This window comes from Magallana gigas, chromosome 3 (genome assembly GCF_963853765.1).
Source record: "Magallana gigas chromosome 3, xbMagGiga1.1, whole genome shotgun sequence".
Classification (NCBI taxonomy): domain Eukaryota; kingdom Metazoa; phylum Mollusca; class Bivalvia; order Ostreida; family Ostreidae; genus Magallana; species Magallana gigas.
Genome location: NC_088855.1, coordinates 23821676 through 23838738, shown reverse-complemented (window position 1 = coordinate 23838738; position 17063 = coordinate 23821676). Strand labels below are relative to the sequence as shown.

Sequence of the window (17063 nt, the reverse complement as noted above, 5' to 3'; positions counted from 1 at the left end):
TTCAACACCCTGACAAAAGTATGCTCCCCTCAATACAGATAAAAGCATTCTCTATTCAATTATAAGAAAAATTTTATTATACAAACAAAATTGCACAACAATAGGAGACGCTTTATAAACTGGTCATAGAAATATAGTTCAACAAAACCCAACTGATGCATACAATAGTTTGAACAGCACTTCATATCAAACATGAGCCAATCAAGATACATGAAGGGTGGTAACCCTCCAATACATGTATACATATCAATGAAACATTTAAAATCTTCAGTCTAGGAATACATAAATATTACATTTAGACTCCAATAAATTATTCATACATTATGATTTCTATCTCAAAAAATGCGCCATTCACACATTTAAACAATCATCTCCAATTACACCATTCTCACTTGTACAATTAGACTGCATTTCCCCCTATATATATATCACTATGCAATCTTTCAATGTGTCACAACAACCTCAAATTGCATCCCGCTTCAGACTATTTTGCTATCAATACTAAACTTCTGTCATACATAAGATTTGCATAGAGTCAAATGACTAGATAAAATGAAAGTTTAGAAAACGAGATTTTATAACGGCAAAATCATAATGTACTTTTCATTTTCTTCGGATTCTTACAGCAAAGATTGCACTAACGATTCTGTTTATAAGTTCTCTCACAGGTCATCGTGTCCATTTACTAGTTCATGAAATTTCTGAGTACATGGCTAGATAACAATTGTTAACTGTAAAGGAAACTCACACACATGGAATGTTGTACAATGGAACTAGTTTTCAATATAAAATGTCTCTTTGATGAAAGCTACAGCAATATTTGGAAAATCTACATGTAACTCTAAAATATTGCTCAGCAAATTAATTTTTCTTCACAGAAACATGCTCACTTATCATAAACCTAACACAGGAAACATAAAGTCATCATGTGGACTATGTGTTCTCCCTCTTTACTGCTGTCTTCTAGAACCTTCTTTAAATGATTACAAATGTACTAACTTCAGGCACTCGTGAATTGACCTGCTGTAAATGAAGAGACTTCTCTGTGTGTAACATGTTGATTAAAAAGTGAAAGACACAGGGCTTGGTACAAATGAAATCTCTAGTTTTACCTATAGTCTACTTATATCACATATTGTTGTCCATTTTCTACCTACTCATTTGATATAAACTGTGGTAGAGACTCACTAACAGCAATGCAGAAAACTTGTAATAAAAGGTACCATTAAAAGCAAAGTCTTTCAAATTCCTTTTGATAGTGCCCACTACAACTGAAGTTATAGCAAGCACTTCTTGAACAGAAAACAATGTATTCTTCAATGTCGTTAAAAAAATACATCAAAGAAACATACAAACTATCGATTAATAATAAACACAGCCACATAATCATCAAAATAATACATGAATCTGGCAACTTGATATACAATATGTAACAAACAAAATTTGGATTATGATCAATCAACTATTCTGGCATTTTCCCCAAAAAGCACTCAGAAAACAAACTTATAAACATCATCTTCATTTTGTGTAATCAAAATGTAGTGCATTGTACATGCACTCTATTACATGTTAATGAATCAATCATAGCTCTTCTATGAATAAGATAATAAAATGTGGTCAATTTCCTGGAAGTATCAGTGAATGAACTAATCACAGTTTTACCATGTTTTAGTCAAGTGAGCTTCTCCCTGCTTTGCAGCTAATTCTTGGTTCACTGTGACCCTCTTGATTTTACATCTTTCTTAACTAATGGAAAAGTTATGATATGTCTAAATGGCGCCACGAACATTAAACATACGATGGAATATGCATCACAAATTGTCAAGTCCCCATTACTTAACACTGTATAAAATAATCACAAATATCTGGAATAGTTTGAACTTTGGAGTATTTACTAAAAATTTAGTTTGCAAAATTTCAACAATTAATAACCTCCCTGACTATTTTTAATCACAAGTGCGCTATTAGTGGAGACATTAAATCTTAAGAAGGTGCGCATAATAAAACAATGTTTGGGTTAATTTTGAGATGAAATCATACTGGAGTTTCGAAGTTCAAGTCTGGAAATTTTTCGTCTTCAGACAGACAAATGGATAGAGGAACAGGATGATTCAGGATAACTCCTCCCCCCACCCCCACAGTATACCTCCCAAACTTTGTTTGCAGGGGTATAAAATAGTCTTCGTGTGCAATCAAAGTCAGATCCATCAAAACAATGAAATCAAACAGAAGAAACATAGTGGATGAATAGTGTCAACAATAAAATAATGTAAGCACCAATATTTTAGAACAGCAGTGGCATGCTCAGATTATCGTCATATTCGACTGACTGCGGGTGTTTCTCGGTGAAACTTTTGTCACAACCTTCTGAAAGAATGGAGGTCAAGGCTTGCACACAGTTGCCTGGTATCAAACTACCTGTAAATAACAACGATAAACTGTGTGTGAAAAAGGCATCTTTTAAGAAGATCTTTAATTTATCAACTGATCTTTGCGCCTTTTTAACAGGCACTAATTCATCAACTTGTCAAAGAGCTAACTTATAAAGTTTAAACCAAATTCCTTTTTCGAAATTAGAATCAATAACTCTTAAGCCATTTGCCAAATTTGTTTGAAACTGATGAACAATAGATAATCAGAAAAGCTCATATGAAACCTTCAGCTAAGGTGAGCCAAAAAGAGAAGAGATTGCAATCTTATGATACTGATATGTACATGTAGAACTTACCAACTATTCTTTGTCCACAATCTGTTTTGAGACGAATGATTTGCATTTTGGAGGTGGAGCCCCCTGGCATCCCCGCTAGGACACTCTCCACTTTACTCCACACACTCAGTACGGACCCACTCAGAATGTGGAATGTACGGGTCCTCAAACCTATCTCACACTGAAGGCCCAGGTTGGCTTTTTTGCAGCTTCCTCTCCTACAAGAAACAAAAGGCTTTTTTTTTATTTTGCACCTTGATGGTAAAATAATTGTGAACTTAACTGATATGTTCATCTGGCTTGGAGGGGAAATAGACTGTGTTTACATGTAGGTGTATACATGTTCGTGCACATGATCAATAAGATATACATGTAATTCTTTAGAGTTGACCCTTGTTGTAAATTGTATTTCCATTTGAAATACCTGTAGAACTCAGAAACAACATTCTTGCACCTACCAGTAGGCATGACTGCAAATTTTGGCTGACAAGTTATACTGGTCTTCCCACCAAGGTTTAGCAATATCTGGCAAAACCTTGAAATGAAAGGTTATATTGAGTTATTTGTTTCATAAATTCATTTACATTTTTCCTAAAAAAAACCCCCCAGATAACTGTTTACATAAAATTCATTTAAGGTCTTTTTATATATACTGTATTTCTCACTACTTCTGAGTATGTAATTCACCTTTTTGTACTTCCGTTTGATGTTTGACAGAGGCTCTGTATGAAGCTGTCGGCCTGTGTTTGGTCTGTATACATTGTACAGCTTCTCTTTTTTCTTATTTGTACCAAAGAACACAGCCAAAACGACCGTCTTCTTAACATTTCTCTCCTACAAAAACATAATAAGAAAGGCATTATAGACATGGTAATTTATGGTATGTTACTAATCACATTTTAAAAGCTCTAGAATAAATCATAAAAATATGCAATTCTTTAAAATTTCAATACACTTAAACATTTCATTTGGATTTCTTAAAAGCAGGTAAAGTTATAAGATGAAATGACATTTCACAGACACGCTTAACATTTAAAAATCACAATTGTAGTTTCACTAAGTTTTCTGTGCTGTTCAATAAAAGCATCTGGTTCAATATTAGACTCATTGGAAATTCTTGATTTTCAGTTTGATTTGTTAACTAAAATCGGGTTTGGTATAATACATCAGGTTCAACTTGATACAATCTTATCTTTAAATGACATACTTTCTCCAATATAAATGTGCATGTATTCAAAATGATTTCCTACATACCGGGTATGTACATGTATATGGAATATAACTACCCTGACCTGCTATATAAGATACAACAACAAATGACTCACAAAACGAGATACAACTACAAATGACTTACTATAGATGAAATGTAGAACCCATCGTCCACTCCTGTGTACTTTCTCCAGATGTCATTAGCCTGAGAAAATGACATTCCTCTTTCCACAGAGACCTTTATAAATTTCAATAAACACATTATAATCATATAAATATATAAATGAACTACAGAGGAGGCCCATGGACCACAATTTTCAACAAGGCAACAATTCCTTATTGTGAATTTAACAACTTTCTAAAATTTTCTTATAAGGCCAACCTTTTTAAATTTTCTGTTTTACTGTTTTACTGGCAAGGCCAAATCCAAAATAAGAAATCAATGGACCAAAATTCTTTATACAGTAAACTGAAGAAATAATGACATATTTCATCCAAAAGCAGTCTTACCGTTGTGAGTTCTGTCTTTGCAGTATTTAATGCTGCACTTCCTACAAAAGTTTTCGTCTCAATTTTCTTTACACTCTCACCACCCGAGCCCAGATCTGTTTTAAATTGAAAACAGAGGAACATAAACCACCATGGATTATCAGGTCAACTAACTCAATAAATGATCAGATCTTTCAATAAGGCAAGTGCCAACTTTCCCTTATAACCAGTAAGTTTTAAATAAGCAGTGTACCGGTACTTATTCAAGCTTGAAATGAAGACAACTGGCAAGCTATTTCAGTAAACAGATTTCCAACAGGTAAAGTTGTAAATCAATTAACTGTGAAAAAAGTGTTTTATATTTACATGTATAAACTGAAAAATAAAAAAAAGGATTTACCCAGAATTCCCATGTCCCACCTTCCACTTCTCTTTGCATCCAATATAATGGCAGTCAAAGTTTCCGAAAAATACTTAAACATTGCATTCTGGAGGGCAACCTCCATTCCAAGGATTCTGTTCAGGAATTTACTGATGTTATTATAATCTGAAAATGAAAACATTCACTGTAGTACAGTAAAACACGGTTATAGCGAACACGCTTATAATGAATTGACGCTTACAGTGAAGTGTATTTCATTCCCCAAGACTCTATTTCATGTTGTAAACTTGACGGATATAACGAAGTTTAATTGCCCGTCCCTGGGACTTCGTTATAACATGTTTTACTGTATACAGGTACATGTACATCTAAATTATGACAATCCCCCATTGTTAATCTCAACCCAGAGATGCTTTTTGTGGAGTTTGGTTGAAATTTGCTCCGAAATTATGAAGAAAATGAAAATTCAAATGTTATAACCTCAGCAGTACATGTATTGACAGGCACCAGAGCATATACCAGTCCTCTTACCCTTTTCAAGTAATGGCACTCCTATTCTCTCATCAAAGCTTATCAAACCAACACCTGCCAGACCTTTCTTCACGTCTGTAATACAAAAATTATATACATTTGCTATAGGCCCAATATAATAGAGAAAGAGACTTTTAGTGAACTAGTAGACCAATCATTCTGGAACAATATGAGTTGACTTTCCACCATATGTCAACAGTTTTCCTTCTGTCAGGTGCAGCTTCTCAATTTTAATCCAATTAATGACACAAAATTTCATTTCTTATGTAACTGCAAGAATTTTTTTTAAATTTAGTTTCAAAGTGTTACTATGAATCTGACCATTAAACTTTACTTCAAATTCTTATAAGCAATGAGTGTCCCTCCAAGTCTCTCTGACTTGTAGTCTCTGAAAAGTGTTTAATGCAACACAAGCAATAACTCTATAACTAATGATACACAGTATCCTGCAAGATGCCAAGGAGTAGAAAAAGAGATTTTCAATTTTTAAATATGAACCTTCGAAGAAGTCTCCGTCGTAAGTTTTAGGAATGGGTACAAGTGGAGCATCAAAGCCAAGCACTGATTTCATCACTGCCTCCAGGGCTGCTCTGCCATACTGTAAAAATAAAACAAAAAAAAACTTAGAGGTGGGAGGTCTGGGTTGATGTTAAAAATACATGTACCATAAAATACTGAAGCCTTACCTTATTGTCAAAGTTAAACCTGCTTAAATCCCGGGACTCTGTAGCTCTTCTATCACCATGAGTTAGAGCTCCCTGTTAAAAATACAGAAAATGAGACATGTTTCCATCACAATCTAAACAAACTGTGTTGATACATGTAACGGTACATGTATATAAGCCCGTTTTAATATTAAGATTTCTATAGCAACTTACAGTTTTGCTTACATACCTTGTGTACTAAAGAAGCATTTTAAAATCAAGTGTAAAACACTAATACTGATTCAAAATTTATCTTCTATATATCTAAATACCTACCAAGCTTTCTAATCTCTTTGAGACAGTAGAAGCAAATCTTTGTTCTCCAGCAAGTTCAGAAATGAGAAAGATATACTCGGGAGCATTCACTTGATTGGATCTGTGTGTGCGTCCTTCAAAATAAAATAATAAAAATACATAAGTAAAGTCCAAAATTGCAAAGAAGTTGACATCATTTAATTAAACATAATATTCAAGCTCTTAAAAAATATCCATGAAGTTGGCTAAAAATACAAGAAATCTGAAAACATGTACGTACCAAACTGCTGAATGGCTCTGTCTGCGCTCCAGGGTAACTCCAGGGTCACATGGACTCGTCGTTTCTGGTTGATCGCCCGTCTGTCTGCTTGGAGGGATATACCTGAACTAGCTGCCTCTGATATAATGGCTACATTCTGTGGATATATCATAAATGCCTCAATTTTACTTATCAAAAAAATAATGATTGGGACATTCACACTTAGGATTTAATAAACAGAGTTGACTGTCTACATCCCAAAGTTTGAAAAAAAACGTTAAAACAAATTCAAACCTTTTCTCCGTCCATAAATCTCTGTTTTTCCGTCAGGTTGAGGATTTCAAGAGGCACATCAATTTCACTGCGAGACTCGTAGGTGATGCCCTCGTCTGTGTTCACAACCCGACCTTTCCTGCCCGTCATCTCGGCCACACTCTCCGTCCCTCCCAGCTCGTCAATCAAATGATCTAATGTATTTGGTGGCAGCTTCTCTCCCACTTCATTGAGCATGTCTAACAACTCGTTTTTCATGGCCACGGCCTGCTCGACAGCATCCATACCTACAGTGTACAAACAAAGTACTCTCATTACTATGACAAAGAACTTTCAAATAATTCATGAAACCTTCAAAAGCCCTTATAATCTAAATAATAAGGCCTCAATACCCAACAAAACTGCTTTCAACAAGACAATGTTGAGATGGTATAATCTCAAGAGGCCCTACTTTAACAAAAAGATTGCAAGACCTGATCATTTGCCATTTATCCATTTTTATTCTATTTATTTTTATCTACCATTTTTTACTCAATTTTGAATCCCTATGCTTTTGGTTCTAAAACTTTTCCCCATATCTTGTCAAATATAGACCACTAAAGATTTATCTTGTCATCATTAATCAAAAATAAAACACTTACTGTACAAAGGTGCATCCTCTTTTTCATTTTTGTCCATATTATTAGAGTTGTTGACTGTATTGACATTTTCTTTGGCCAGACAATTTTTCCTCAGTAAACCTGCAGCTGCTAATGCCTTATCAAACTCCTCATCAACATCCAATTCTTTCCCCTTCTTTTTCTTCTTTTTACTAAAATCTTTGTTTTTCATTTTTTTGCTACTTTTCTTCAGCCATGGATCTGTGTAAAATATATTTCAACTTTTGGGAGTGTGTCATTTGAAAATGTTGGTGTTAAAGAATATATCTATTATGGCAAGTCAAATACTTATGTTGTTGGTTTTTAAAATACTTCATTCTTTTTATATGTGTTGTATCAATTTCAAATTTCAACGTTAAATTCATCATTAGTGTTACTCAACATTTACATTTGTTAGGAAAATTATAATGGACTCCTGACCCATCTTTCTTGTCAACATTTAAGTGAGTAAGATACTTGTTCCACCATTTTTTGGAATAGCCTTCAACCTCAAGTGTTCCTACCTTCATCACTGTCTGAATCATTTCCAAATGGATTGGAGTCATCCACATCTGTTCCACTGTTATCCGAGCCTTTGTGGAAGTCCAGCTCCAAATCACTCATATCCGAGTTGGAATCCGAACTGCTGTCTGAATCGCTGTCATCGGAATTTGCCTCCTTTCTCTTTTGTTTTTTGGAAATTTGGTTATTCTTTTGTTCTTTAAAATAAATTGCCATAGGCAAATATATTCCCTTTACATGCTTATTTAAATACTGCTATACTGCATGCTAAATTATGAAGCATTTTCATGCTCTTTGTTGAAACTAAAGCAAAATAAGGATGCCTGGACGAACTTTGACTTACAATGTATATTTGTTACATATACCAATACCTTTTTTCCTTTTGTTGTTCTCTGTCTGTTGAACAGGTTCTTTCTTCTTCCCATAATTCCCTAGTCCAAATATGTCAAAAGTTTTCCTTCTGTCAGGTGCAGGAAAATGCTTCTCAACCAAAGTTTGAAACACCCCTCTACAAATTGAATCAAATTTAAATTAGATTACAGTGTACAGTTTGTTTTTATAGAGAAGATAACATTGACACTTTGCCACTTTAATGTAGTGTGGTTGGTTTTTTTTATGGCCTATCAACCAGTATTTCTGGTCTGACTTGGACATGCTGGTCATGTGTTTCACTACTGTGGAATCAAGAGACCTATGCGACGTCAAAAATCAGTTGCAATTCCAAATTTTACATAGAGCTGTTTTTCCACTTTGACCAGAGAGCTTAAAGAGGATGTATAAACTCCAGAGAAAGACATGAAATTGCATATCTAGAAGTATATGTATATTCCAAAAAGAATTCTTTAGGGAAGTATATTGTATAAATCTAATAGGAACAAATTTAAGTTCTCTGAATTTCACAGAAATGATTTTTACCTACACATCTGACTTGGAAAAATCGTTAAAGGCCACTTTTCACTCTTTATCCAGCAGTACTCTATGGAGACAGTGTTGAAAACATTTGTATTTTAATTGCTTTTTTTTTTTTTTACTGAAGTAAAACCTACTTGGCTGTTGAGACAAAGTCGTTGAGTTCCCCTCCCTGTTCCTCTAACTGTTCCAGAGTCCTGGCTTCCCCCGTGGATTGAAGACCAATGACAACACACTGAAAGATTACCTCAGAGATTTCAACATTCTTGACTTGGTATTAAAAATCACATTCATTTTGATCACAAAAATTACTGCAATTTATCAAAAATATCTGAGTTAAAAGCACAAGTAACATCACTTGGGAATAAAGGAGCTTTTATTTCCCTACTTTTGGAAAAAAACATGTTTGTAGTTTTATGCAGTATTACAATGAGTTGAATAACTTTGCCTTATATGACAAGTCACTTATGACAGGCTGGATTGTAGTGGACTTATTCAGTTTTGATATACATGTATATGACAAATCATTTTTCAGCTTTTGATATGATCCTCCACTAAATGGTAGATAAAAATTAATTTACTTGAAATTTTTTAAAATTTCCTGAGATACATTAAACATTTTAAGTTACTTGTAAATTACTACATGTACCATTTTGTGAAGTTGATCTCATGATTTTGTGTTGAAACATTTTCATAATACTTGGAAAATACGAATACATCACAAATGCTCCATAATGCATTCGTTATTTTTTTTTTCAGTTAAGCAAATATTATTCAGTAACTGCACATGACACCAATTAATATTTTTGATTTTTTACTCTCTTAAGTCAAACTAACCTTGCCATTTTTGACTGCCTCACGTGCTAGTTCAACACAATGTTGAACTTTTGCCGATATACAGAGATACTTGAAAAATCTCTGATGTGCTGACCAGAATTGACCCCACATGCTCTTTTTCATCCTCTGTTCAGCATCCATGAGCTCAGCAGCTTTACTAAATCGTTCCCTTGCTGTAACCCACTGGGGAGAGAAAATACAATATTTTTAAATCATTCCATTTTAGGTATCATGATGAACAATACTTATTTACTCACAACAGATTTATTGACTTATTGATTACCAGTAATTTTGGCAAGGATTCTTTTTTCAATTTGCATAGTTGACATTGAAACCTACCATTCTAACACTGTCATTGTAGACCTTGACAAAATTTTTATCCAAAGGAATTTCCTCAATTTTAAACGTGACGCCTTTAAAACTGAGCTGTCTGGCAATGTACATTCCTCGGAGCTTCATATCCATGGCAACCAGCTCCATAGCACCAACTCCTCTGTAAAACAAATGTACAAATACTTTTCAATATCAAGTTCTGTCAACCTTCATTCATGACTCTTGTTCAGAATTTGATGCATTTAACATTAAGGGGCTATAGATTTGGAATCAATTAAAATGGGATTTAAACTGTCTACTTCAAATTATAACAGTGGAGCTTCAGATATTCCGACACCAGATATCCAGTAGGAGGACAATTTCATTTAGAAACAGAATTTGTAAATTGTTTTGACCCATTAATCTGAAATTTCTCATACCGTTTCTTTTTCTTTAAAATATTTTGAGAGTTTATTGTTTTAACATTTCTGTGGTCCATTTTAAAATTAACTGTTTTAATATACATGTACCTTTTCTCAACAGCCTGAATGAAATCATTAAACTCAGGAAAAGGAGTGCCCGCTCCCCATAAGCCTAGCCGAGTCATGTACGCCATGTTCTTAGGTTCGGAGGCCCCAGTGGCACTAGCGTACACTATCCTGGCATTGGGCAGGCGGTTCTGTAGTTCTAGGACAGTCTGTCCCGTCTTTGTTGGTTTGCTGGAGCCCACCGGACAAAGATTCTTAGCTTTATGGCATTCATCAAATACTATCTATTACCCATTAAGGAACTCTATAAAGCATTTTAAATTAATATTTTGCAGAAAAGTGGTAGATTATTAAATAAAAGGTAAGTTAAGATATGGAATAAAAAAGAGGCAATAAATTCAACATGAGTGACTGAAGGACAAATGGACAGAAAAAAATAAATTAACAGAATGAAGGAAAGGCAGGAATTTACATCACATGCCAAAGCCATTTCATGGTGACAGGTCGGCAGTAGAAAAAAGGATACAACACCATCAAAATCCTTTCCACACCATTTCAGTAGCTGTTTGAACCTGGTCTTATATTTCCCACTAGATTGGCTTTCTCCAATCAGAGAAGAGTATGTGGCAAATATTACTCCCTTCTTCACACTACCATTTTCTTTTGATGATATTTTTGCATACTTGAACTACAGAGGAGAAAAAAATTGATTCAGTCAAACAAATATAAAAGAAATGAAGCTGACCAAAATCTGTCATTCTTATCTGTATATTTCAGGAGGAATGATATTCACGTGACAAAATTAACAATAACTTTTCAGTTTTTTGGTTGTAAATGGAATACCTTGTTAAGTGCATGGACTTCAATTCTTCCGGCACCGATGTCACTGAGATCTCTTTCTGCATCCACCTTTAAATCGTTTGATACACTCAACCTGAAACATTACGTGAAATATAATAATCATTTTCTTTCCTATAACTTGAATTTGGCAATAAATGTTGCAAAATATAAACCCATTTCAAAAGTCTACCAATACAATGTCTTTAAAATTTTTATTTATAAAAAATTGCTATATTAACTATGGATTCATTACTATTCATGGTGGCTCAATAATATTATTGTGGATTCTGTGGGTTCCTCTTATTGTATTATTGTGGGTTCCTCTTCTCATGAGTACCTCTTATCCATAATTGAATTTCTGTATGAAAATTTGAAGTGGTAGTGAAGTACCAAGCATACTAACCATAAAGCACGTTTTCGTCCTAGTAGATAGTTTTCATAAATGATACCAGCCAAGGTTCTTCCCTTCCCAACTCCAGCACCATCCCCTGGTAAATAGATGTCAGTGAAATAAATCATACATTGAAATAACTATTGACAAAAATGAATTGAAAACTTGATAACAAAATTTCTATCATCAAATTTAGAAATATGTCCACAGGACAGCCTTGCCGAAAGGTACATCTGTAGACAACACAATTCTTTTCACATTAAAATATAGCAACAAAACAAATAATTCTTTCAAAATTTGTATCTATAAATGAAGTTTGGTAAAAATATCTATGGCATACATGTACATGTATAAATGTAGGTCCGATATTAACTTGACCTTGAAATTTAATTCATGGACATTGCATACTCTTTTTGGCGAAATCGGAGCAAGAATGGGTTAGGGGGAGAGAAGTCCAAAAATGGCCTCTACTCTGGATCTAGAAACTCAGATGGACGGATGCAGAGAGCCAAACTACTTAAAATTATGTATTATTATGTATGTGTAGATATATGTACTTATTTACTGGCATAGACCAGTATTCTTTTCAATATGAGCTGAATAAAGTAATTCTTTGTTCAATACCCAGTATTCCAACCATCCCTGAATTATAAATGATGTTTATTTTTCTTGATTTACAACATAAAAGATCTAGCTAAATATACAAGTGAAATAATACCCATTTTGATTATATGATGAAATTGAAAATCCTACTCTACTTACCAATAAGGAATCCTGCTCGATCCTTACTGGGTAAAATTATTTCATGCCTTTGGCATGCATAGGTCACAGCCTCTAACTGTAAGGCTGAGAGCTCTCCATTATCAATGATGCTTTCTGGTAAGGACAAGTTGTACCAAATATTGGTCGGCTCAACGCTAGCAAGAGAACTGGTTTCTACCACAGGGTCAGGGTGTTTTATTCCTATTGATACTGCAAGAAAAGTCAACTTAAAAAGTCAACTCAAAGTTAATCATATAAACTTAGACCCCTAAGACGGATACCAAAAACTATATAGCAGGAAATTGATATAAAATAAATAAAAAAAAAAAAAGTGTACTTAATTGATAGTCATATTTTTTTTTACTTTTTTAAAATAAGAAATGAATATGAAGTAGGAACTTAAAAGGGCTTATTTAAGTGTTTTACTTCTCCCATCCAATTCGACAAATTTTCTCATAGCTAGAAAACTACAGATGTATATTCTAGAGGAAAAACATCTAACTCTAAGTATTTGGTTATTTTGATTTCATTTGGAGGTTCTTACATTTGACTGGCATATATTCATTGTATGTTTCTGCATGTCCCAGTTCCTGGACTTCTTCTTCTACTTCATCCTCCTCCAGAGATGCTACACCTCCCCCTAACATTTGCCGTGCAGTTAGCTAAAATTAATTAGCACAATAAAAAAAATAACAAACCTCTACCACAGTTAATGTCTAATATTAAATGGGAAGCTCAAAACTATTGCAACATGGAGCTGTTACGTGTGTTATGTGTTAACACTAAAAGGGGGTTGGGGGGTTGGAACCTCCCTGGTAAATTCAAACTTTAAATTAACACAGTAAAATTACTGACAATGGGACTTTGGCCTTTACCTGTTGAACAGAAGGACCGACTTTCTTTAGCTTCACATCCTCATTACTCCACAACCTGGACAAGTCTTTGTGAGTCACATTAGCTTTGAAACTAGCTGGAATACTTCCATTGAGTCCGTTCACTGAGTGAGGATGCTCAAGGTCTGGCAGAGCTGGAGTAGACATGCTGTGCTGTAGGGTTGGATTTCCATGTAGGAGGGACACACTGGGGGATTGAGCAGTATTTACTGCACCAGGCGTTAATGAATTCACTCTGATGTTCCCCATTCCGCCCTGATTGGATAAAATATCACTTCTTGGCAATGCTGGAGATGAAGGAGTCATAGTTATTCCTCCAAACGTGGAACAAACTGCGGGATTAATCCTGCCACCTGATGACATAACTTGAGCACCGATGCTAGGCGAGGGATTCACACCACCCGTCACTTGATTACTAGTTGTTGTGATAATTATTTTCTTACCACTCGCGGTTGCAAGATTTCCTAAATTAATCATGCACGCACCAGTATATGGATCTTTCCGGACTAAATTGGACCAATTTAAAGAATCGGATGCCAGTTTCGAAGTATCACTAACCGGAACCTCGGCAACACTAGTTCTTCCTGAAAGATCATTTAGATTTATTGTTGGCACTGCTGAGTTTTTTGTGACATAGCTCCCTAGCTTCACTGACGCTACCCCTCCTGTTGTTTTGTTGATGATTCCACTGAGAGGAACAGTGGTTCCTGACACAGGTACTTTGATAGTGCTTGGTGCCTGCCCACCAAGTCTGGTGATTTTGATAATCCTCGGACCTCCACTAGAACTGGATTGAATTTGAGAGGTCTGGAGTTTAATCTGGCCCTGAAGAGATTCTCCATGTTTCTGTAGGGAGGAGGCTGGAATGCGGATAATTGCAGGACTTGATGATGATCGATGTAGTTGGGAAGACAGATTACTCTGCACCTTGGAGACTTGAGTCTTCAACTGAAAATTTAACACATGGAAAGATGGATAACAGCAAATACATGTATGTGACAATATTGTACAATTTTGTGTGAAAAAGTTTACACAGATTGAGGGGGTGTAATTTTGTGGATTTACTTGAATGGTTAATGAATTAATACTGTGTTTCATAATTTGTTGAGGCTGTTTATTTGTGAGTGAGGGGAGCCAACAAAATCCACAAAAATTGAGCCTCAACGATTTCTAATGATTCCACAGAATCAGTTTAAATTAACTTAACTCTGTTGTTATCACCTTCTTACACACAATCGTGTTCTGTTTTTGTTAGAGTTCAAAACTTTTCAGCTTTGTGAATTATATCATTAAAAATGTTACCTGGACATTTGGAAACGTTGCTCCAGGCAGAGTTTGTTGTGGGATTCCTGGATTTAGAGCACCAGGGTTGATGACATGCTGTGAAACAGAAATGTTGTGTGAAACTCCTCCTATCTGCATTTTATTCAAAGTTTTTGATAACATAAAATAATTTTATGCACATTTGTGAATTTGGATATTAAAAGTCTACTATTTGTATTTCAAATTTGCTGAGTTAATGTTTCCTCCGAATATATGGTGAACATTATTATTATATGCAAGTAACTGAAGTTGATATCAACGTTGAGATTGGTTTGTAAAACTTACACTTATAATTGGTTGAGATTGTCCTTGATACACAGTTTGGTGTGCAGGTTCATTATATTCTTCAAAGTCCCCAGCAATGCCTGATTCATCTAATGCTGCTGATAATATGTCGGTGAAATCGTTCTGTAAAGAGATGTACCACATTTAAAAACAATTGTCTTTACATAGCTTTATTAATACTTCTCAATAACTACTGTTTAAATTTAGAATCTTTTTTGTCAGTAGCAATGAGTTTTCTCAGGAAACTGAGGAGAAAATTCTCAGAAGATGTAACTATATATTAAGTACATGTTGAAAGGAGGAAGTCAATTTTCAATAACTTGACTCCTTCAGAGATTTATAACACACAGATTAAATCTGTGTGACTTCCTGCCCAAAGAAAAAGAGACATTCTGTCTGTCAGTCTGTTTGTCTGCAGTTTGTTGCAGGAAACTTAAAAGATATTTCATCTTATTTTGAAGTGACATGGCCAAAGGAAATTTTTCTTAAACTCGTTTCAATGCATAGAAAAAAGTTTTCCTGGTTAAATAGACATAAGGAAAACAAGTGGGTCCTGTGGTAGGTAAGACAAAATTTAATAATTTATACATGTGTGAGAGTGTGTAATTGGACTTTTTAACTTGTAATTCTAATTTAAACAACTCAAAGTCAATGAAAAATGTTCTCTTTACAGCAAGCAGTTTAAGACACACAGCATCCTCTTTATGAATTAAACTATTCCAGAAATCAGTGAACTAGAATATAGAAAACTAGTTTTCATCCCCTGGATGCTGGCTTTTTATGGTACCCATTTTTTTTTTTTTTTTAACATTTTAATGCATCAGAAATATATTTAAAACATGTTTTCATTTGATTCAGTTTTTTACGTGGCATTAATTCAATGGGATATATTTACCCTCTTTAAAATGAAAGGAATTCCATGCTCTGTGACCTTTATAGTTAAAAAATAATAAAATGGAACAACTATATTGAAGATGTCACTATTAGCTTAGGCCTAAAAAAAAGTTTGTGTGTTTAGGGTAACCCGACCTAACCTACAAAAATGCCCAGATCCTACCATTTTTAAATGTCTGTTTTCATCCTGTTGTGATTTTTATATTATTTCTATTAAAAATCCGTTTTTAAATATGACACAAAAAAACATTCTTAGGATCCATGCAGAAAAAAATATGATAAAATTTTAAAAAATCCCACCTAGTACCTAACCTGATTTTTTCATCAGTGTTACCCTAAACACACAATTTTTGAATGGCCTTATTACTGAAGTTTCACAAAAATTAAATGAATACTCTCGAGTTTTAATTAATCATATCATAAGAAATTACGAAATCTAACAACGGAATAAAAAAGAAAGTAAAATTAGACCTCAATAGGTTGATATTATTAATAAGTAGTAAAAAGGTATGATTATCTATAATATGTGTTACGCCTGCCCCATCTGTCATGTCGTGAAATATATTACATAACTTTTATATACAAAAAAAAAAAATATTTTAATAATAGACTTTACATCAACTTTCTGTGACTTGATCTCACTCGTAACGAGGAAGGGTTGATACCGGTTCAAAAGTATCGACATTTCATAATGATTAGGCTATATAATAACCTATCATTTGTGAGTAAATATCAGCTGGTATAACTTAAATTTTACAATAAGTGAAACTTTTGTCTTACACTCAGTTCATTAGCCATCACTAGGAAGAATCGTAGGCACACATTTATTTACGCTCTTCCACGATCTACCATCATACTGGGATTTCCCAGAATGCCTTACTTTTGCGCATTTAGGCTAATTCCAGAGACGTTCCGAAAGAAAAGCATGGAAGTTGTCTGGTTCCTTCTATCGTGAACCAGAAAAACCAAAACCTTCCGAAATATCAAAGACCCTACCCGCAATAAACAAAATTAATGCTTAAACACTTTTTTATGTAGACAGAAAATGAAATCAATTTATTTATTATTTTACTCATCCTCTATTGGATTAAGACATACTGTATCTAGATTTAATAAACATGAGGAATTTTATTTTTTCAGCAGGATTTGATCCGCGATTT

The 17063-nt window shown here is 34.2% G+C and overlaps 1 protein-coding gene across 2 annotated transcripts; it reads right to left on the bottom strand.

Annotated features, from left to right (window-relative positions):
• Positions 1 to 54: 54 nt before the first annotated feature.
• Positions 55 to 16802, bottom strand: LOC105318654 (protein strawberry notch homolog 1). 2 transcript variants are annotated; one of them, XM_011415874.4, is made up of 29 exons: positions 16684 to 16802; positions 15010 to 15132; positions 14704 to 14781; positions 13384 to 14349; positions 13053 to 13170; positions 12509 to 12718; positions 11759 to 11843; positions 11359 to 11449; positions 11042 to 11203; positions 10558 to 10799; positions 10055 to 10208; positions 9716 to 9898; positions 9016 to 9113; positions 8341 to 8477; positions 7972 to 8166; positions 7451 to 7669; positions 6831 to 7096; positions 6558 to 6693; positions 6299 to 6411; positions 6005 to 6076; positions 5817 to 5916; positions 5319 to 5393; positions 4806 to 4952; positions 4427 to 4521; positions 4062 to 4154; positions 3395 to 3541; positions 3166 to 3242; positions 2729 to 2925; positions 55 to 2418 (listed from the first exon to the last, which is right to left on the bottom strand). In XM_011415874.4, exons 1-29 carry the CDS (start codon positions 16699 to 16701, stop codon positions 2285 to 2287), a joined length of 4731 nt encoding a protein of 1576 aa, XP_011414176.3. In that variant the 5' UTR covers positions 16702 to 16802; the 3' UTR covers positions 55 to 2284. The 2 variants fall into 2 exon arrangements, with proteins under 2 accessions (XP_011414176.3, XP_065935077.1); XM_066079005.1 differs by lacking the exon at positions 16684 to 16802 and adding an exon at positions 16520 to 16603.
• Positions 16803 to 17063: the final 261 nt, after the last annotated feature.